The following is a 20,612-nucleotide window of genomic DNA, read 5'->3' on the forward strand; positions in this document are numbered from 1 at the left end:
CGTCTCTTGTACCAGGTCAATGGGCTCGCTGGCTTCTCTTTCTGGGGAGGCAGTAGCTAGTGGGGCAAAGAGGCAACCGGAAGCAAGGCTCCTTTGTCCCACTGCAGGGCTCAAAGCCAGGTGTAATCAAAATGGAGCCAAAGATTGGAAGATTGCAGGAACACAAGGCAGAAGAGTGGTGGCCTTGAGTGTGTGCTGCTCTCTTGGCTGGAACTTCCTTTCACATCCCTGATTCTGAGGGCCTGAGAGCCTGCAGAGGAAGGAGCCCTTGAGGCTAAGCTCACCCAGGCCTGCCCTCCCAGCCCTGCCCCAGGCTAGCCCCTTACCCGTGTCTGACTCTGGCTTGTGCCAGTCCCCATTGTGGAAGAGCTGAACTCTGAGTACTTGTTCCCAGCAAGCAAGCAGGCCCACTTGCGGTACTCCTCTCTCACCTGTGAGCCCAAGGCGCAGGTTACAGGGAGAAAGGACCTGGGCTTGGGGCTCAGGCCTGGGCCTGCCTCCCTCCCCACCCCTCCCGCACTCTTCCCATAGCTGGCTCTGGTCTGCCTACCTTCTTATTGAGCAGGCAGAGCATCACGTACAGGTAAAGGCCCTGCAGGCAGTTGAGCAGGGTAAAGATGTAGGATAGCCATTGGCTGTGGGGGTTGAAGAGGAACAGGCCGAAGACCCAGGTACACCCCAGCACGAAGAGTTGAGCAGTGGCTGTGATGGTTAGCACCCTGCGGGGGTGGGCAATTGCAGCTAGCAGCCTGGTCTCCTCACCTGCTCAACCCTAGCCCTCCTCTATATGGCTCTGTCCAAAGCCTCCCTCACCGCCCCTCTCACCTCGCCTTCCTTAATTTCTTCAAGTTTGGGTTGATTTCAGAAAACTTCATCATGAGCTTCCAGACAGTGATTACAAAAATGGCAGCGTTACACTGGGAAGGGACCGTGGAGCTTGGGTTAGGGGGTGCACATAGGTAGGTAGTAATAGTCTCGCTGCTTAGGCCTCCAGCACCCAGAGACTACTTACCAAAATGATGAAGGCCAGGGGTCCCACAAAGCTCCAGAGAAAGCCATCCTTCTTATAGTTAAGCCAGCAGCTGCAGGAGGAGAAAGTGTTGCGTCAGTGCCCCGTCACCAGGCCCCAGCACCCAGCTGTGGCCTTACCTCAACATGAAAACACTCACTATGTTGGGTGCCCGTATCCCTCTATTTTGACAGCAGCTGAGATGGCCACGATGAGGAGGGGCACCCCGTAGCCAGTCAGGCAGCGACACCATGTATTCAGGCCTTGGCCCTGGAACACGCGGACCACAAGGAAGTAGAGCTCAACACCCTCCAGTGCCATCCAGCAGAAGGCTGCCAGGAAGCAGTAGTGCAGCAACACTGCCACCAGGCGGCAGCGCAGGCTCACCTGTGGGTGCAGAGGATTGGGCCCTGTCAGAGCAGGCCAGGAACACTGGCCGCCCAAGCCTCACAAACGCCCCCTCGCAGCTTTGCCTCCATCAGGTCCTGTTTCCACACTGAGCCCCAGGCTACCCAGGACACGACCTACCTCACCTCCTTCGTTCTCGACGCCCACCAGGAATATGACAGAGCCCAGGAAAAGGCAGATGCACAAGTGCAGGTGCACCATGGTTCGAGAACTCTGGATGGGCTTCACCAGCAGGAAGGTCAAGATACACAACAGTAGGCAGACCAGGGAAATGGACAGCCCCACCTTGGTGATGAAGGCCAGCGTCGGGTCCTAGGGGCAGGCAACTCAGGATGAGTGGAGGTCCCTCACACTCCTCCCAGGGGCAAGTCAGAGAGCCCACACTCCTGCCGTAGACCACAGGGCCCACTCTGCCTAGCTAATTTCAGATGACCATGTGGCTCCGGTTATGGCCATGTTCAGACAGCTATACTTCCTGGGATAGTCTATTCAAGGTCTTTTTTTATTTTTAATGACATTTATGTATTTGTGTGTGTGTGGGGTGAAACATCTACTATCTGCTGTTTTCTGGAGATAGAAGTCAGGTTATTAGGTTGGCTGCCTGCAGGCACCTTTACTCACTGACCCATCTCATCTACCCGAACTGGTGCATTTTTAGCAGTTGTGCACAGGGATTCAGGCAGAGGTCATAGGAACTGAGAAGCAGGGCATGGGACCATCCGAAGCGACCTATTTTGGTTCTGCCTAGGCAGGCCTGCCTGGCTGTCTACGGCTCCAGGGCTTACCGCTTACCTGCACATTGTATTGGGCCATTAGGATGGCGAAGCTGGTCAGGTGGTTGCAGTGGCAGAAACCAGTGCCATTCATCGAGCAGCCATCAGTGGCCCAGGCCCCACTCCCATTGTCATGGGCTCTCCAGAAGGCACATATCAGCTCTTGGCGTGGCTTAATGGACTTCTGTGGGCAGAGAAGTGGGGAAGGTGTCAGAAGCACACTTAGGGTCAGGGCCTGGTGTAAGCAGAGACCCTCACTTTTGGCTGCATAAATAACATATCTACTGTGTACTCAGAGAGCACAGAGAGCCAGCCATGGAAGACAGAGGACACCAGTCCCTGCCCTGAGTTGAAGCAAATTACAGGCAGTAATAGGTAATAAATGGCAAATTAAAAACCAGTGGGGAATGGTTGCTTACAGATTGTAATTTAAAGACACAAACCAGGTTTGTGGAATGTTCTACAAGGGGAGGGTCCCCAGCTATATGTATATAGTCTCATATATTCCAGGGTGCCCTCACAGTCGCTGTGTGGCTGAGAATGACACCCACCCTTTTCTTCCCACTTCTATCTTCTGAGCGTTTATGTAGTACGCTAGACTTTGAATCCAGGCCTTCATGCGTGCTAGAAAAGCACTCTACCAGCAGAGCTATTCCACCAGCCTAAACTAATTTGTTTTTGGTTTTTTGAGACATGGTTTCTCTGTGTAGACCAGGCTGGCCTCGAACTCACAGCGATCCGCCTGCCTCTGCCTCCCAGGTGCTGGGATTAAAGGCGTGCACCACCACCGCCCGGCTAAACTAGTTTTTTTTTTTTTAGCTTTGAAAGTTAATATGCAGCTAGGTATGGCACACACCTTTAATCCAAACACTGAGAGTAGATATAGGTGGGGTCTCTGAGTTCCAGATACACAGTGAGACCTTGTCCCATACAAGGGTTGGAGGTGGGAGCCAGGGCTGGAAAAATGTCTCAGGAGTTAAAGGAGTATTGGCTGTTCTTCCAGAGGACCCAAGTTTACTTTACAGCACTCACATGGTGGCCCGCCCACAGCTGTCTTAATTCTCGTTCCAGGGAGTCAGATGTCCTCTTCTGGCCTCCAAGGGACTAGACATACATATATAGCTCACAGATATACATGCAGGCAAAACACCTGAACACATGATTTTTAAAAAATGCATTGATGGGGACTGCACTTGTGTTATAGCATACATATGGAAGGCAGAAGACACTTATAGGAGAGCCACCAGTTTTATCCTTCTATGATGTAGGTCTTGGAGATCCGACTCAGGTTGGGAACTAAAATTGAGGCTTAGTGAAAAGCACCTTTGTCCATTGACCCATCTTGTCAGGCCTAGACTAGAAAAACAATAATTTTATGGTATTGAGTGAGGATCAAACCTCAGGCCTTACCATGACAAGTGAGCAAGGCCTGCCAGTTATGTTTGTTCATTCATTCATTTAGTCACTCACTAATTCATTCACTCATCCAATTCAACAGTGGGGCTTTCTGAATGCTAACCAAGTACTGTACCATTGAGTTTGAAGACAAGATCTGGCCAAGTGGCTCAGGCTGGCCTTCACTCTAGTTCAGGCAGGCCTTGAACCTTAAGTCTCCCTGCCTCCCAGAAGCTGAGAGTAAAGTGCCTATGCCACAAGATGAAGCTCAGATTTTATTTGTTCTTTTTGCTGTTTATTTTTTGAGACAGGATCTCTCTAGGAAGCTCTATCTTGAAATTCTCTCTGTAGGGCCGGGCGCACGCCTTTAATCCCAGCACTCGGGAGGCAGCGGCAGGTGGATCGCTGTGAGTTCGAGGCCAGCCTGGTCTACAAAGTGAGTCCAGGATGGCCAAGGCTACACAGAGAAACCCTGTCTCAAAAAACAAAACCAAAAAAAAAAAAAAAAAAAAAAAAAAAGGAAAGAAAAGAAATTCTCTCTGTAGACCATGCTGGCCTCAGACTCACAGAGACCATCCCAAGTGCTAGAACTAAAGGTGTGTGTCACCACACCCAGCTGTAGCTTTTATGTATTTTTAGTGGTTTTTTTAAAATTAAATTTAGTGTGTGTGTGTGTGTGTGTGTGTGTGTGTGTGTGTGTGTTGTGTGTATGAAGGAAGGAGTCAGGACGACTTTTGGGAGTTCGTTCTCTCCTACCATGTGGGGCAAGAAGAGCCAGTTTGGGGGGCTGGAGAGATGGCTCAGTGGTTAAGAGCGCCGTCCTACTCTTCCAAAGGTCCAGAGTTCAATTCCCAGCAACCACATGGTGGCTCACAACCATCTGTAGTGTGATCTGATGCCCTCTTCGGGCCTGTACATGCAGGCAGAACACTGTATATATAATAATAAATAAATAAATCTTAAAAAAAAAAAAAAAGAGCCAGTTTGACTCTGGCTGCCGTCCCAGCCCTTACCTCCCATTCAGGAATCACAGAATAGAAGTTGAGCGTGACATTTGAGGCAAGCTTCTCAGTGTCCGTGTTGGTCAGAAAGATGGAGCTGATGTTCGAACGGAGCTCAAGTGAAACATTGAGAACTGGGCTTTCGAAGCGTTCCTCCAAGGCATCCCACCTCCCGTCCAGGCTCAAGGAGGCATTGGCCAGCAACTTCTGTATATTTGGACTGGATAGGATGCCTGCCACGGAGTAGCCTGGGGGCAGACATGGAGGCTTGCCCCTGTCCTCTCTGTACTCCATCCTCCCAGCCACAGTATTCTACCCTAGTTTGTCACGCTCCTCCCGATGGGCTGGTGTCTACCTACCCTACACACCAGACCTCACCCTGGCTTCCCTGGATGGCACCCTCTCTGGACCCCTACCAGTTCCTGAGCTTTTGGCTCCAGCTGTCACAGCCCAGTCCAGCATCATCCAGCCTTGTTTGGAGTGCACTGTGGTAACGTCTTTGTTGTCTTGCTCCTTGATCATTAGGGACAGTTCTGAAGAGACAGGGACAGTGACTGGGGGGAACCAGGGACAGGATGGTGTCTGGGGGTGGAGCAGGAGGAGGACAGCTTACCAGTGTTTGAAGGGGATGTATAGGTGAAAGGGCCTTTGGGTAAGAACTTAGCCAAGGTCCGAAGGCTTTGTTCCAGGTTTGAGAGCAACTGGGCGGCCACTTGGTGGCGGGCTAGATGCTCTACATCCGTGGGGGCTTCCAGCAGCTTGTCCGTGGCCTCAATGAGTTTCTAGGAGGATGAGTGATAGAGTCGTTAAGGTTTTGAACCACAGAAACTGACCAAAGGACCCTTCCCACCAGCAGACAGTGGAGAGCCACATGGGCTGCCTGGGCAACCAGCTGGAGGAGTACATGAAGACTTATACAGCAGGGGCTGGAGAGATGGCTCAGCGGTTAAGAGCACTGGCAGCTCTTCCAGAGGTCATGAGTTCAATTCCTGGCAACCACATAGTGGCTCACAACCATTTATAATGTGATATAATGCCCTCTTCTGGCATACAGGTGTATATGCAAATAGAGCACTCATATACAATAAATAAATAAAATCTTTTTTTATTTTTTATTTTTTTATTTTTGGGTTTTTGAGACAGAGTTTCTCTGTGTAGCCTTGGCTGTCCTGGACTCGCTTTGTAGACCAGGCTGGCCTCAAACTCACAGCAATCCTCCTGCCTCTGCCTCCCGAGTGCTGGGATTACAAGCGTGTGCCTGGTTTTAACTCTATTCTTAACTGCTCCAGTCACTGCCATTATAACCCATGTGTCATAGCCACACACATGGCTGCACATGTCAGACCCATGTGCCCCAAACCAGAAGTACTGCTTGGATGGATGGAACTGTCAGTCTACACCGAAGCCTGTGGCTCGTTCCCTGCTGCACTGGCATCCCCAGAGTCCCCCTCACCTTGATGGTGTAGTTGGTCGTGGCTGGATTGAAGTCTCTAAGCAGACTCTGGACTTCAACAGAGAAGCGAAAGAGACTCTGAGAAGGGAAATGGTGGGTCAAGGATGGGCAGCAGCACAGCTGAAAGGACCCAACTTCCTGGTCCCCACTGGCTACTCACCTGACTATGGGCTTTGGGTGGCAGTGTCCACTTAGGAAAGGGTAGTTCTGTGAAGACAGGACTATGGTTCAATAACCTCAAAAGTGCACTTGCAGGGCATGGAGGTGCTGGGTGGCTAGGTCAGTTACCTTGGCACTTGGTGTCCATTGGTCTTCTGAAGGACTCAGGAATTTTCTCCCAACCTGGACGGCAGTGGCACTTGTAAAAGCCCTGGGTGTTGATGCAGATGGTGGAATTGTGACACTGATGCTCCCCAGAGCTGCACTCATCTATATCTGGGGACACACACACAAAGGGCTTGGATCTTTTCCTCTCTGGCCCCAGTCCCTGGCCTGAGGTACTGATCTCTGATGACCTCAGTGAGTGGTACGTGATGGGTGGGGGTGTGTGCAAAGGCCTAAGGTGTGTAGACATACGACTGAAAATATGAACTAAGGACTTTTTAGTAATGGAAGGCCAGCTGGGGTCTCCAGCGCCTTTCCTGGATGCCACAGCTTTTTCCAATTCTGGCCCAACAGAGAGTCTCCTTTCATTCCTTTGGTTAAGTACCGGGCTGAAGAGATGGCTCAGAGTTAGCCTTTGGGTTCAGTTCCCAACAAGCGCATCAACTGGCTCACAACCACCTGTCACTCCAGTTCCGGGGGACCTGAAACCTTCCTCTGGCTTCCTTGGGCACCTATACCCATGTGATGCTCATAGATACACTCAAGGCACACACATATAAAATTGCCCTAAAATTCACTCTATATAGACCAGACCATGCTGGATCTGCCTGTCTCCTGCTTGCCTTCCAAGTGCTGCAATTAAAGGCATGTATCCCCACACTTGGCTAAAATTAAAAACAAACAAACAAAAACTCCATCTGGGTGTGGTGGCACACACCTTTATTTGTTTGTTTGGTTGTTGGTTGGTTTTTCGAGACAGGGTTTCGAGACAAGAGTAACCTTGGCTGTCCTGGACTCACTTTGTAGACCAGGCTGGCCTCGAACTCACAGCGCCCGGCGGTGGCGGCGGCGGCGCATGCCTTTAATCCCAGCACTCGGGAGGCAGAGGCAGGCGGATTGTTGTGGGTTCGAGGCCAGCCTGGTCCTCAAAGTGAGTCTAGGACAGCCAGGTCTACCCAGAGAAACCCTGTCTTGAAAAACAACAACAAAAGGTTACATCTGCACCTTCGCACATTGTGTTGGTTGGGCCATTGGGGGATCCAGGGACAGGTTTCCAGCCTTTACGACAGATGCAAGAATAATTGCCCGACTTGTTCATGCAATGCGTGGATTTGTGGCAGTTGTTTTGCCCAGTGGTGCATTCATTCAGATCTGGAAACAAAACCAAAGGGTCACTCCTGCCCTGACTCACAGCTCCGTGCACTGTAAGCAGTGCTCAGTCTTCTCACTACCCTAAACTCAACTTTACCTGCAGGGTACCTTATGGTGGCCTCTGCAGGACACTCCCCTGCAAGGATCAGGGGAAGCCAGCTTATGCGTCCCCAGGAAGGGGACTGGACGCTTGTTGCTTTCTAATCTTCCTCAGAACAGGATGCGATACTGTTCTCACAGTTGAGGAACAGCTCCTGACCTCAGAACAGCCTAGAGCCTCACTACCACGTAGAAGAAACATGTTGCTGGGAGCTGAGTCTTCAGAGGAATCTTCATCGCTCTTGGGGCTCCTGGGACCCTGCAGATCTTCTCCCTCTTCAGGCTACCGACCTGCCTTGCCTCCTCCCAGCTCCTGTCCACTCTTGCAGGTTCTTCTGGGGGTGCTTACACCTGTGCGTACCTTTGGGGGCTTCAGCCCGGCCTTGAGGTCAGGTGACACCCACACAAGCAGCTGCCCTGGGTGTTGGTGAAGATGCTGTGCTCCCAGAGACTCTAGCCTCTGACTCTCATCTACCTCATGAGAAAAAGCAGAGAGATTGTGCGCTTGAAGTTGAAGCCTCAGGCTCAGGGTTGGCCAGGTTTGATGACATAGAAGTATCTGGAACATTCCAGTCTTCCCTTGAGGAAAGAGCCCTTCTAATTCATATGAAGGCATCACAGGAGGTCCAGATGTGGAAGGAAGAGGGGGTCCCCTACTGCCAACAATAAGGGTGGTCCCAGCCTGAAGATCTGGAGCAAAGGCACATAGGACTCTTAGGAGCCAGGGCAGGGGACACAGCCTCTGTCCAATTCTTACAGGGCACTGTTCCTTTGCAGAGTTCCACATGGAATTCCAGGAACCTTGGGGACGGTGCTGCCTCACTCACACTAGGTCCCAGACCTGCCCTAAAAGGATTGAGACTTGCTCCCGAGCCACACTCCTCCCGCTAGAAAGAAACTCCACAGGAAGGTCAGGGGAAGAAAGATAACACTAGACAGGCTTTGGTGCCACATAATGCCCAGAGAGGGAGCTGTGCCCATGGGGTTAAGAGTAATAGGTATTTCTGTCTTCTCGCCTGTCATGGCCGCAGCCCATTTCCTTCTTGTACTGAACTGCCTGGCCTGGCAGCTGTGGGTTGACATCATGAGGTATGGGTAGGTCCCGGAGCAATGGTCCTTCATGACCCTTTCTCTTGCACTGTGCTTGCCTTCAGCTCTCTGAGTGCCTGTGGTGTGTGTGTGTATGTGTGTGTGTCTCGGGGGTGTCGATATCACCTTGCCCGCCCAGTCTGGCTACACCACTCCATGCTGTAGTCAAGGAACCAGAATTGCTAGAGATAGTCAGAATGGTGATTGGGTAGAACAATGAATGAAGCTGACCAAAAAGGGAGTCCAGGTACCAAGTGCTGTCTTCCGGCAGGAGTAATAGCAGGGAATGTAACCTACCCTTGGGTGTCCTTTCTCCTGAGCCTTTAGACCTAAGCCGTGTCCACGGGCGCATTGTAGCTGGCTGCTCAGGGAGACTTCCAGGTGCAGTAGCAACTGTGTGGATCCCAGAGGGGACGGATGTCATCCCAGTGTCCACTGATGCTGGGAAGAGGACAGATACTGCAGTGGAACGTGATTGTGGTAGAGGCAGAGTTCCCGTTGGTTTATGCAAATGAGATGCAAATGAAGGTGTATGCAAATGAGATGCAGATGAACAGAAGAATGGTGGCTTATGAAAATAAGATGCAGATGAGCAGAAGGAGGTTCTGATCTTCCAGAACCGAGTTGTAGAGAAAGAGCAGAGGCTATGGCCCAAGGAATCCTCCCATCCTTTTGGGATCCAGGTGGGCGTGTCTTCCCGCAGAATGGCTCAGCACCATAATGAGTTCTTCTCTTCTCTAAGTTGGCCGTTTTCTGTCACCTTCCTTGGGGCCCACAGAGACTCTTCCACGTGTCATCTCATATAGTGATACATTTTTCTGAAAAATCCATCTCTCTCTTTGAGACAGGGTCTCGTCGTTAGGTAGCTCTGGCTGTCCTGGAACTCACAAGGTAGACCAGGCTGGCCTCGAACTCTGTCTGCTTCTGCAGTGCTAGGATTCAATGCATGTGCCCCAAACCTGGCTTTGAAAATGTCTCTTGCATTCAAAGAGAACAATCTGCCTTGAGCTCACTTAAGACTATGTCCTACTGTGTGCTCAGTCTGTAACCTACTACCCTACTGTGTGTGGCCTGTTTAGTTTAGCCTGCCTTTAGGAGAACAGTGTAACCAACCTTACTTGCCTTAGATTTCCCATATATTCAGGGTTTTTTTTTTTGGTGGGGGGTTGGTTTTTTTTCCGAGACAGGGTTTCTCTGTGTAGCCTTGGCTGTCTTGGACCAGGCTGGTCTTGAACTCACAGTGATCCATCTGCCTCTGCCTCCGGAGTACTGGGATTAAAGGCATGCACCACCATGTATTCAGTTTTACAATCTAAACTCAATGCATAGCTTTAATCTTAAATTATGCTCTTGGCCCAGAATAACATATATGTATGTGTGTCTTCGTGTTTCTGAGTGTGTGTTGTGGTAACCATTTGCTGAAAACAACCACTGGGCTGAAAACAATGTGACTCAACAAATACCCACCAGAAATGCTGCAGACAACGTGTGCATATAAGTCAGTAATGTCTGTTTGCCATCCTGAGTTAAGTAATTTTTCCTTTGTCAAATTCTGTTGAGATTTCTGTTGAGAATCTCTAATTCCTTCCCCATGCTGTGCTCTCTGTGCTATTTAATAAATACAGAGCAAATTCCACTGTTAGGGACAGACAGAAGACACGGGGAGAGAGAAGCCTGGAGAATTCTTTTTGTTTGCTTGGTTTTTTTTTTTTTTTTCAAGACAAGGTTTTCCCATGTAGCCCTGGCTGTCCTGGAACTCGCAATCTGGCCTCAAACTCAAAGATATCCCCCTGCCTCTGCCTCCCGAGTACTGGGATTAAAGGCGTGCACTGCCACTGCCAGCGCCACCAGGCTATTTTTGTTGTTTTGAGATGGTGTCTTTCTATACAGCTCTGGCTGTCCTGGAACTCACTACATATGCGTTATATTCTGGCCTCATGTTCCAGTCTCAAACTCCAGAGTGTTGGATCATAGATGTATGCCACAATACCCAACTAAACAGGGCCAGAGCAAACCACAGGGGCCCTGCCTTATGGTTGCTCTGGTAATTATAATGGTGACAATGAAGCTGACAGTAGCAAGGTGAGGCATCAGCAGGCTCTTACCTCGACACGTATTCTCACTCTCGTTAGCAAAGACTTTTGCCCCGGAAAGGAGCCTATATCCCGGGAGGCAGATGCAGTGGTAGCTCCCAACTGTGTTTTCACACTTGGCAAATGGTCCACAGGACAACTTCAAACACTCGTTGACATCTACAACACAACAGGGGTCACATCCTGAAGCTACAAGACTCCCATCCCCACCTGACTGCCAATACGTGAACTGCTGATGACTTAGTATCTTTTGGGGAAAGTATGGCCTGTACTCAGGAAGCTGTGCAAGCTATCCCTGAAGGCTGATTGGTCGGCTCTGCTCCTCTCAGTCCTCCGGATGGAACCCTGGGTTAGGACATTACCAATGTTGAGGTAGAATGGAAGATCAACCTTCCCCTTCCCAGGCCTAAAGCCATATTCAGGCACACATCCCAGGAGGCCAGGCCACCTCTCTCAGGAAACCCTAATTGTTCACTTCTTGCCTCCTCATCTTGGTTTCTTTTTCTTTTCTTTTCTTTTTTTTCTTTTCTTTTCCTTTTTGTTTTTGTTTTTTGTTTTTTGAGACAAAGTCTCTCTGTGTTGTCCTTGGCTGTCCTGGACTCGCTTTGTAGACCAGGCTGGCCTCGAACTCACAGCGATCCACCTGCCTCTACCTCCCGAGTGCTGGGATTAAAAGTGTGCACCACCACTGCCCGGCTTGGCTTCTTTTTCTGTCTTTGATGAAGACTAAAATCCACTCCCTGCCCCCCTAGGCCACACCTTATCATCTCTCCACATGTCCATCTCCCAAGCCTTTGTACCTTGACAGCTCCTCGAGGGGTCCTTCAAGAAGATCCCCGACGAAGAGATGAAGCCATCCTTACAGCGACACCTTCCATCGACACATTCAGAATTGTTACGGCACCAAGTGGGACACCTTTCTGTGGGGGACAGATACTTCAGTAAGAAAGTAAAAAGGAGGCCCAGGAGAGGGGAAGTGCCTCCCGGAACAGAAATTTTAGGAAGGCATGAGAAAGGCCTAAACTTCCCCAGCGGCCACCCACCTCCTTGCAAGGCTCTGTGGTTGGCAGTGGGACACCCCTCCTAACACCCCCCGCCCCCGCTCTGGCTGGGGAGCCCTTGGCTCCAACGGACTTACTATTCTCATCCTTTTGTGTTCTAGCTCCCGACAGACTCAGTAAGATGCACACCACTGCAACAAAGCAGAAGCTGGTCAGTTAGAACCCAGAGCAGGGACAGGAGGGCAACGTTGTGCATCTGTGGGCACTGGGTGCTGACTCTGCCAAAGGCTGAGGTTCTGTAGCTAATACTCAAAAGCAGACCAAGGAACTGGGTCTAGTGACACTTGCTTATAAGTCAATCCCTCAGGACGCTGACGCAGAGGGATTAAAAGTCCAACCCTGGCCCCATCTCAAAAGAAAATAACAAAACAACAAACAAACAAACAAAAAAACCACCCAACCAGCCAGGGCTGGAGAGATGGGTCAGCAGTTAAGAATACTGGCTATTCTTCCAGAGAACATGAGTTCAGTTCCCAGCACCAGCATGGCAGCTCACAACCATCTGTAAATGGGATCTGACACAGTCTTCTGGTCTGCAAACATACACGCAGACAAACAACCATATACATAAAGTACATAAATAAATAGACCTTTTTAAAAATAAAACAACCCCCACCCTGAGGACATGGGAACAGGAGAGCCGGCCCTGCCCTGATGACATGGGAAAGGGAGAGCAGGCCCTGCCCTGACGACAAGGGAAGGGGCCCTGATCTAGGGTTCTGAGTCGACCTCACCCCAACATATACCCCTGTATGTATGTATGATCTGCTGGAACACATGAAGGGGCCAGACCTGCAGATTCAAAGATTAAGACACACAGCAACAACGAGATATCTGACAGCAGTTCCAGTGAGGATCCAGTAACCATAATGTAGGCCTCAAACCAGACCCATGACTCATAGCACTGAACATTTGAAAGTAAACATATGTAAAGCTGGGCGGTGGTGGCACACGTCTTTAATCCCAGCACTTGGGAGGCAGAGGCAGGTGGATCCCTGTGAGTTCAAGGCCAGCCTGGTCTACAGAGCCAAGTTCAGGACAGCCAAAGCTACACAGAGAAACCCTGTCTTGAAAAACAAAACCAAAGAAAGAAAGTAAACATGTGGACAAAAGGCTATACTGAGTGATACACTATAGCTTCTGTGACAAGATTTCTGTTTGTTTGTTTTATTTTACTGGGGCAGAAGGCAGAGGGCAGATATGAGGGGATGGGGAGGGGAAAAGGATTGTGGTGCACAATGTGTAAATCATAGACATTCCATAAAAGTAAATAAATAAAAATGAAACAATAACAACAAAAACTGCACAAAGTCAAGTATAGGGCGTATGCCTGTAAACCCAGTATTTAGGGGCGGAGGGGGCAGGGTACAGGAAGATTGCAAGTTTGAAGTCATCCTTGGCTACAGAACAAGGTTAAGAGCAACCTAAACTACAGGAATCCTCTCTCTAAAACAAAGAAACAAACAAAACATTAAAAAAAAAAAACGTAAACAAAAAGCCAGATGTGAGGTTCTGTCTCAAAGACAAAACAGAGCCAGGCGTGGTGGCCAGGTGTTTTAAGCCCAGCACTTGGGAGACAGAGGCAGAGGCAGGTGGATCTTTGTGAGTTCGAGGCCAGCCTGGTCTTCAAAGGGAGTCCAGGACAGCCAAGGCTACACAGAGAGGCCCTGTCTCGGAAAAATAATAATAATAATAATAATAACCCAAAAAACAAAACAGAGAGAAAAAAAATACACAATGCAGGAGTCACTCCCTGTGGCTCAAACACCCACAGTTTGAGGATCAGTATCCATGATGGCTTGTGGGCAGTCTGGGACCTGGGGACCAGGGGGGTCTGGACAGGAAGCTGCGCTCTTGCCTCTTCAGGCCTATGAGGAAGTTGACAAAGGAACCCACAGGCCCCAAATCTGTGTTAGATATATCTTCCTCACTTTCTCCCTCTGTTTCCCTTTCTGTGGGGATGGAGGTGATGATATCCTTCCTTTGTGGGGACAAATCCTACATGGCTAAGGAACTAACACTTTTTTCTTCTTTTTTTTAGTTAGGTAATTTATTCAGATTACATCTCAATTGTTATCCCCTCACTTGTATCTTCCCGGTCTTTCCCCACCCCCCTTTCATCCTATTCCTCTCCCCTAGGTCTGTGACAAAAGGGGACCTCCTCCCCCACCATATGGTCACAGCCTATCAGGTTTCTTCCTGGTTGCCTGCTTACCCTTCCTTTGAGTGCCAGCAGGCCTCCCCACCAAGGGGAAATGGTCAAACAGGGGGCACCAGAGTTCATGTCAGAGTCAGTCTCCACTCTCCACACAACTGTGGAGGATGCGCTGTCCATTGGCTAGACCTGGATAGGGGGTCTAGGTTTACTGCATGCATTGTCCTTGGTTGGTACAGCCGTTTGAGCAGACCCCCCTGGGTCTAGATCTGCGAGCCTTGATCACTTTTTTTTTTAGACAGCATTTCTCTATACAGCCCTGGCTGCCCTGGAACTCACTATATGGAACAGGCTGGCCTTGAACTCAGAGAGATGCACCTACCTCTGCCTCCCAGAGTGCCACCACACCCCCAGTTTAACACTGTCTTTTACCCACACTCTCAGTTTGGTTTCTATCATATTTTTTTTTTTTTTCAAAATGCTGAGATGAAACCCACAGCCTTTGCATGTAAGGCAGGCGCTCTACCCGCAAGCCTCATCCCCAACCTCTCTTCTTACTTTATTCCTAAATTGTTCAGGACGGGTTTGAACCTGAAATCCTCCTGCCTCGGTGTCCTGAGGAGCTGGGACAGGCCAAGCTCTGACACTCCAATACCACACACACCTACCCATTGTCAACCACATGACCTGGTGGTGACATGTCAGGGAGGGCGCCTCACACACAGGAAGTGGCTGCGGTGGAGGGTGGGTGAGTACTGAACACAGCCCTGAGGCTTTGTTGGTGTTGGTAGGCAACCTACCCAAGACAGGACTGGAAACCTGAGGTAACAGGGCATTCACTAGAGACAGACACCCAAGAAAGCAGAGAGGTGGAGAGAAAAGAAATGACAAGAGCCCAAAAAGAAAAGCAAGGCTCGAAGCGAGGCCTGTAATCCCAGTACTTGAGGCTGAGGCGGGAGGCTCCTCAGTTAAAAGCTATATAAGAGGGGCTGGAAAGATGGCTCAGCGATTAAGAGCACTGACTGTTCTTCCAGAGGTCCTGAGTTCAATTCTCAGCAGCCACATGGTGGCTCACACCCATCTATACTGTGATCTGATGCCCTCTTCTGGCCTGCAGGTGCACATGCAGACAGAGCACTCATACATAAATAAATAAATATTTAAAAAAATAAGCTGGGTGTGGTGGTGCACACGTTTAATCCCAGCACTCAGGGAGGCAGAGGCAGGCACCCTGAGTTCAAGGCCAGGCTGGTCCACAAAGTTAGTCCAGGCCAGCCATGGCCATACAGAAAAACTGTCTCAAAAAAACCAAAAACAATTAAAAAATTTTTTTAATCTTAAAAATAAATAAACAAACAAATAAAAGCTACACGAAGTTCAAGGGTGGCTGGGTAACTTAGTGGAAACCTGACTGAAGCAAGGTCCGGGGTTCCATCCACAGGACAAAAAAAATGAAAGTGTGGGGAGGACCCCACAGGATGGAGGAAGAGAACTGACCTTTTTGGGTGTCATGACATACGCACGCACGCGCGCACACACCGCACACACACACACACATACATACCCATCCATACAAAAACTAAAAATGAAATAAGAAGAAGACGACGAAGAAGAACTGGCAGTAGGAGAGACGGTTCAGTAGTTAAGAACACTGGCTGCTCTTTCAGTGGACCCAGGGTTCAATTCCCAGCACCCACATGGTGGCTCACAACAGTCTGTAACTCCAGCTCCAGGGACTTCAGTGGCCTCCTCTGGTCTTCAAGGGCACTAGGCATACCTGTGGTGCAATACATACATATCCAAGCAAAGCATTCCTGAACACTAAATAAATCTAAGGAGAGAGAGGGGGGGGGGGAAACTGGAAAGCAAGGGCAGTGGTGCCACCCTGTAATGCCAACTGCTTGGGGTGCTGACGCAAGAGGATTGGAAGTCCCCAACCGGGGCTACAGATCCTACAGAGCGTAGGCACAAGAACCCGCTTCCCGGAATGAAAATAAGAAAAGGCCAACAGGGGCCGCGGGGGGGGGGAGGGGGGCGGGTTGAGGGCAACGGCGGGTGTATGTGGCAAGTGTGCAAGTGTGAAGGTGCAGGCCTGGCAGGTGTGAAGCCCTGGTTTCCCTCTCAGTGCAGAAGAGGAAAAGAGCCGGAGGGGGGGCGGGGTGGACAGAAAGTGGGCGGGAAGTCCTCTGAAGAGCAGGGGGGCCCTTGGAAGAATTTAGGGGACCGAGTTGCCCCCACTGTGGGGAATAAGGCAGCAAGCAAAGAATCCCAGCAATAACAGTCCTAGAGAGAGCCCTAGGGTGAAGGGCTGGGGGGGGGGGATGGGTGAGTCATCCGGGAAATGACTCACCCACCACGGGGCTGGCTGCATGCCAGGTTCTCAGGGGCGGGCAGTGGGGAGGGGGTGGGACTCCAGGGGTCAGGTGGGGCAGGGACAGCCTCTCTCAGAGGGTCCCCTGAAAGTTCAGTCTTTGTCTGACTGGGTTCCCCTCAGGCCCCTCGTAGTTGGGGTGACCAGTCAGGCGGCTGTCCGGCTCAAATCAGAATTCCTCTTCCTCCTCCTGGGCCACAGGGCTGGACTTCTTTCCCCCCACAGCCCCAACAGAACCTAGTTCCTCTTTGCGGGACAAACCACAAAATGACCTTCCTTCCAGGATGGGTCCCAGGGCGATTCACAGTTCCTAAAGTCTAGTGGTAACCAGTGTGTGCCTCTGTGTGAGCCGCCTCAGGGCCTTCCCACCTTGATTTCTGAGACAGGGTCTCACTGAACTGTGAGGCTCATTGAGCCCCAGGAATCCAAAGTGTGTGTCACCACATCCAGTTTCCCTCACGGACGTCATCATCTTACCAACTGCCCTCTTCCCGGACACTTGAGTAACTTTTTACCAAATAATATTGATTTATTTTTAGGTGTCTGGATGTTTTGTCGGCGTGTATATTGCCTGGTGCATAGGGAGCTCGGAAGAGGCACTGGATCCCCCTGGAACTGGAGTTAAGGATAATTTGAACCTCTGTCCTCTGAAAGAACAGAGAGTGCTCCTAAACCACGGCTAGGCACCGCAATACCCACTTTCAGTTCCCACACTGGTGAGGCAGAGGCAGGCAGAACTCTGATAGACGTCAGCCTGATCTACCTAGGCAGCTCCAGACCAGCCGAGGCTACATAGCAAGACCCTGTCTTAACAACAACGACGACACAGAAGTAGGACGATTACTACAAATTCAAAACCAATCAGGGCTACATAGCTACAGTGCCAAACCCTGTCTCAAAACCAAAACCAAAAGAACCAAAAAAAAAACAAAAAAAAACAAAACCTCAAATCAAATGGAAGATACTTTGTTTCAAAAATCCGTAATCTCAGTCCCCATGAGTGGAAGCAGGAGGCCAGAAGTTTGGAAGCAGGAGGCCAAAAGTTTAGGGTCCTCCTTAGCTACCAGGAAACCTTGTTTTCTTTCTTCCTTTATTTTCTTTTGTTTTACTTTGCGGATAGGGTTTCCCTGTTGAGCCTTGGGGGAACTCTCTTTGTAGACAAGGCTGGCCTTGAACTCACAGCAATTAAGTACCTCTGCCTCCTGAGTGCTGGGATTATGAGTGTATGCCACCACGCCCTGCAAAACCATATTATTGGTTTCTTTGTTTTGTTTTGTTTGTTTTAAATGGGATGGGCGTGGTGGTTGCATGCCTTTAATGCTGGGAGGCAGAGGCAGGTGGCTAGCTGTGAGTTTGAGGCCAGCCTGGTCTACAACGTGAGCCTAGGACAGCCAAGGCTACACAGAGAAAGCCTGTCTTGAAAAACCAAAATAAATAAGTTTTTAAAAATTAAAAAAACAAACAAAACAGAAAAGACTCAGAGGCCACATCAGAAGGTAGGGGCTAGGGTTATGTCCTAATCTACACAAAGAAATTGAAATTGAGGCTTGAAGTTTGGGGCGGGGGGGGGGGGGGGGGAAGTGGTCAAACCAGGGCAGGCAAGGGCAGATAAACTGGGGCAACAGAGTCACCCAAGCTTTAGTGAGCTCCCTGACCTCTCACCCTGGGCTGGGCTCAACTCTCCATCCTGGCTGGAGCCACTGGCCAGGCCGCCTACATCTGGAGACTTGGAAGTCAACCAAACAGGAGCAGAGCTGTTCCCTTCTGCTCCCAGACACATCTGGTTCAACTTCCCAGGCTCAGACTGGAGCCACGGGACTCCTGCTTAGGGAATCCAGAAGTGGGGGTTAGGGCAGCCTTTGTGCTTCCCACCAGAGACACTCACCAGGAAAATCACCACCACCATCATCATCATCATCACAACGATAAAACAGTATTTCCACCTCTCTCTCTCTCTCTCTCTCTCTCTCTCTCTCTCTCTCTCTCTCTCGTGTGTGTGTGTGTGTGTGTGTGTGTGTGTGTGTGTGTGTGTAGTTTTGAGACAGTATCTCATTGTGTAGCTCTGGCTGGCCTTGAACTTGCTATGTAGACCAGGCTGGCCTCCAACTCACAGGGTCACAGAAACTGCCCACCTCTGCCTCCCAAGTGCTGGGATTAAAGACCCGAGATACTAGCTAGGCTGTTAAGGTTGGTTTTGAGACAAGGTCTCCTGTGGCCTCAAAGTCCCTATGCAGCAGAGTGACCTTGAACTTCTGACCCTCCTGCCACCACTACCAGGGTACTGGGGTTGCAGACATGAATACTACGCCCGTGTTAGCTTAGCTCATTCAAACTGCGAGCTAGAAAGTGGATGTACCAACCTCTTGGCCCTTGAAAACAACACCGTAAAAAATGCAGCTGGTCTTGTTCCATTTTACAGAGGAAGAAACTGCAGCCCAAGGTCACTGTGACACAGCCCAGTGACAGCCAGGCAGGCCCCTGCAGCTGTCTGCCACCAACTGTGCCCCACTGGGGACTCTATTCCCTGACTCCAGGGCCCACAGGCCACTGAACTGCCTGCCACTTGCCAACTGTCGCTGGCACACAGGCCAGTCACTGTGGTTGGGGTAACCCCAGCTTGTGCCCCAAGTTCCATTTCTTCATTGTTTGTTGTCAAGTTACTTAGGTAACTTAGCAGTCAGATAACGGTTAAAGGCACCCAGGGTGGGGCGGGAAAGATCAGAAAAGTCACAGCAAAAGCCAAGTTCAAAGCACAGTCTGGGAAGATCCCTTCAGCCATCGGCTCAGTCCCAGGCAAGTCCCAAGGAGGGTCTCTGCAGTGTTCAGGGGAGCCTCTGTGTGAGCCACAGGCAGCTGACTTTATCCAACGTGTCTTTTTATTTTTTATATTACTAGTGTATGTGCGTTTTGCCTGCATGTATGTTTGTGCACTACATGGATTCTTGATGCCTGTGGAGGCAGAAGGTGTTAGCTCCCCTGGAACTAGAGCTACAGAGGGGCCTCAATGTGGGTGGCAGGACCCAAGTCCTCTCTCAACGCTCTAATCCTCTGCACTATTTCTCCAGCTCCCAGCCTGCAGTTCTTTTTCATTTGTTCCTTTTTTTTCCATTTGTTCTTTTGAGACAAGGTCTTGCTTGTGTAGCCAAGGCTGACCTGGAACTGGTGACTCTCCCGCTCAACCTCCTTAATGCTGTGTGACACCAAGCCGGTTTTGCCGCTCCCTTTTTTGTGTCCCCCGCACCTCAGTTTCTCCCACTTAGACTCCCAATTGGCAGCAGTCAAACCCATTAAGGGCCTTCTCGGGGCGCAGAGGTGCGAGGGCTTTGCCTGTCCCTGCCCCACCTGGCCACGTCCCGCGAGCTCCCTCCCGGCCCCGCACAACCCCGAGGTCTCACCCAGCGGGAGGAGGCAGTAGGCGCCTGTCATGGTGGCGCGGAACGGACGGCGGCGTCTGAGCTGACTGTGGTAGCGGCCGCCTGGGCTGGGCCTTTCTTTATGCACCGGGCGTGGGCAGGGCCCTCCCCGGAACTGTCCTCCCTGCAGGAAAGTAACAGGAAAGTGCCGGGGAAGCAGACCCAGGGCGCGGCGCGCGCCCGCGCTGGAACAAACTCAACCCATCGCGAGCACGGCCCCGGCACCCGGCACCCGCCCCCCACCCCACCCCGCCGACAGGCGACAAGCTGCAGAGCAGGGTGGCATCGACAAGGTGTCCCGGGACAGGGACCCAGCCACTTTGAAAAGAGCTGGGTGGAGCTTCCACCGAAGCGAAGCCCTCGGCTCATGTAGCGACCGACCCCCCCCCCCCTCCCGCCCCAGTTCCCGCTAGCAGGACTTTCCTCGCTTCTTTTCCAGGAGGGAAACTGAGGCTCAGAGAAGCCAAAGGCCAAATAAGAACCAGAGGAGGGCAGAGGGCCCTTGCAGGATGCCAGGCCCGGAGAAATGTCAAGGTTTGGAGATGGGGCTCAGCCTGCGCAGTGCTTCTTTAACTTCGCCTCAGTGCGGGAGCCTGTAATCCTAGCACTGACCGGGAATTCAAGCCATCCTCTTTGTCGTCTTTGAAGCCTGCCTGGACTACAAGAGACCTTGTCTCACAAGGAAAAAAGAGGCGTGACAAGGTTGCATATGCCTATAAAAAATAATTCCTGCACTCTGCAAAGCTGAGGGCAACCCGAGGTCACTTTGGACACATAAGAGTTCTAAGCCAGCCAGGCCTATGCTGTGAAAGCACA

General features: G+C 50.7%; 1 protein-coding gene across 1 annotated transcript; it reads right to left on the reverse strand.

Moving 5' to 3' along the window:
* Positions 1-183: 183 nt before the first annotated feature.
* Positions 184-19,809, reverse strand: Adgre5 (adhesion G protein-coupled receptor E5). The gene is made up of 18 exons (XM_051169325.1): positions 19,537-19,809; positions 10,809-11,085; positions 9,001-9,144; positions 7,369-7,515; positions 6,328-6,474; positions 6,200-6,246; positions 6,040-6,117; positions 5,200-5,368; positions 5,003-5,119; positions 4,599-4,834; positions 2,210-2,374; positions 1,538-1,729; positions 1,170-1,396; positions 1,013-1,082; positions 826-917; positions 551-719; positions 327-431; positions 184-250 (listed from the first exon to the last, which is right to left on the reverse strand). Exons 1-18 carry the CDS (start codon positions 19,807-19,809, stop codon positions 221-223), a joined length of 2,685 nt encoding a protein of 894 aa, XP_051025282.1. The 3' UTR covers positions 184-220.
* Between the last annotated feature and the right edge of the window lie 803 nt (positions 19,810-20,612).

Source organism: Acomys russatus, chromosome 26, assembly GCF_903995435.1.
Source record: "Acomys russatus chromosome 26, mAcoRus1.1, whole genome shotgun sequence".
NCBI classification, from domain to species: domain Eukaryota; kingdom Metazoa; phylum Chordata; class Mammalia; order Rodentia; family Muridae; genus Acomys; species Acomys russatus.

What these genes read in the sequence shown, in the direction of transcription:
- Adgre5 (XM_051169325.1), bottom strand. Translation starts at nt 19,809, where the DNA reads ATGACAGGCGCCTACTGCCTCCTCCCGCTGGGTGAGACCTCGGGGTTG. An exon ending in TGGCCCAATACAATGTGCAG is followed by an intron (nt 1,730 to 2,209) that starts GTAAGCGGTAAG and finishes GCCTGCCCCTAG; the next exon opens with GACCCGACGCTGGCCTTCAT. An exon ending in CAAGCCAGAGTCAGACACGG is followed by an intron (nt 251 to 326) that starts GTAAGGGGCTAG and finishes CTTCCTCTGCAG; the next exon opens with GCTCTCAGGCCCTCAGAATC.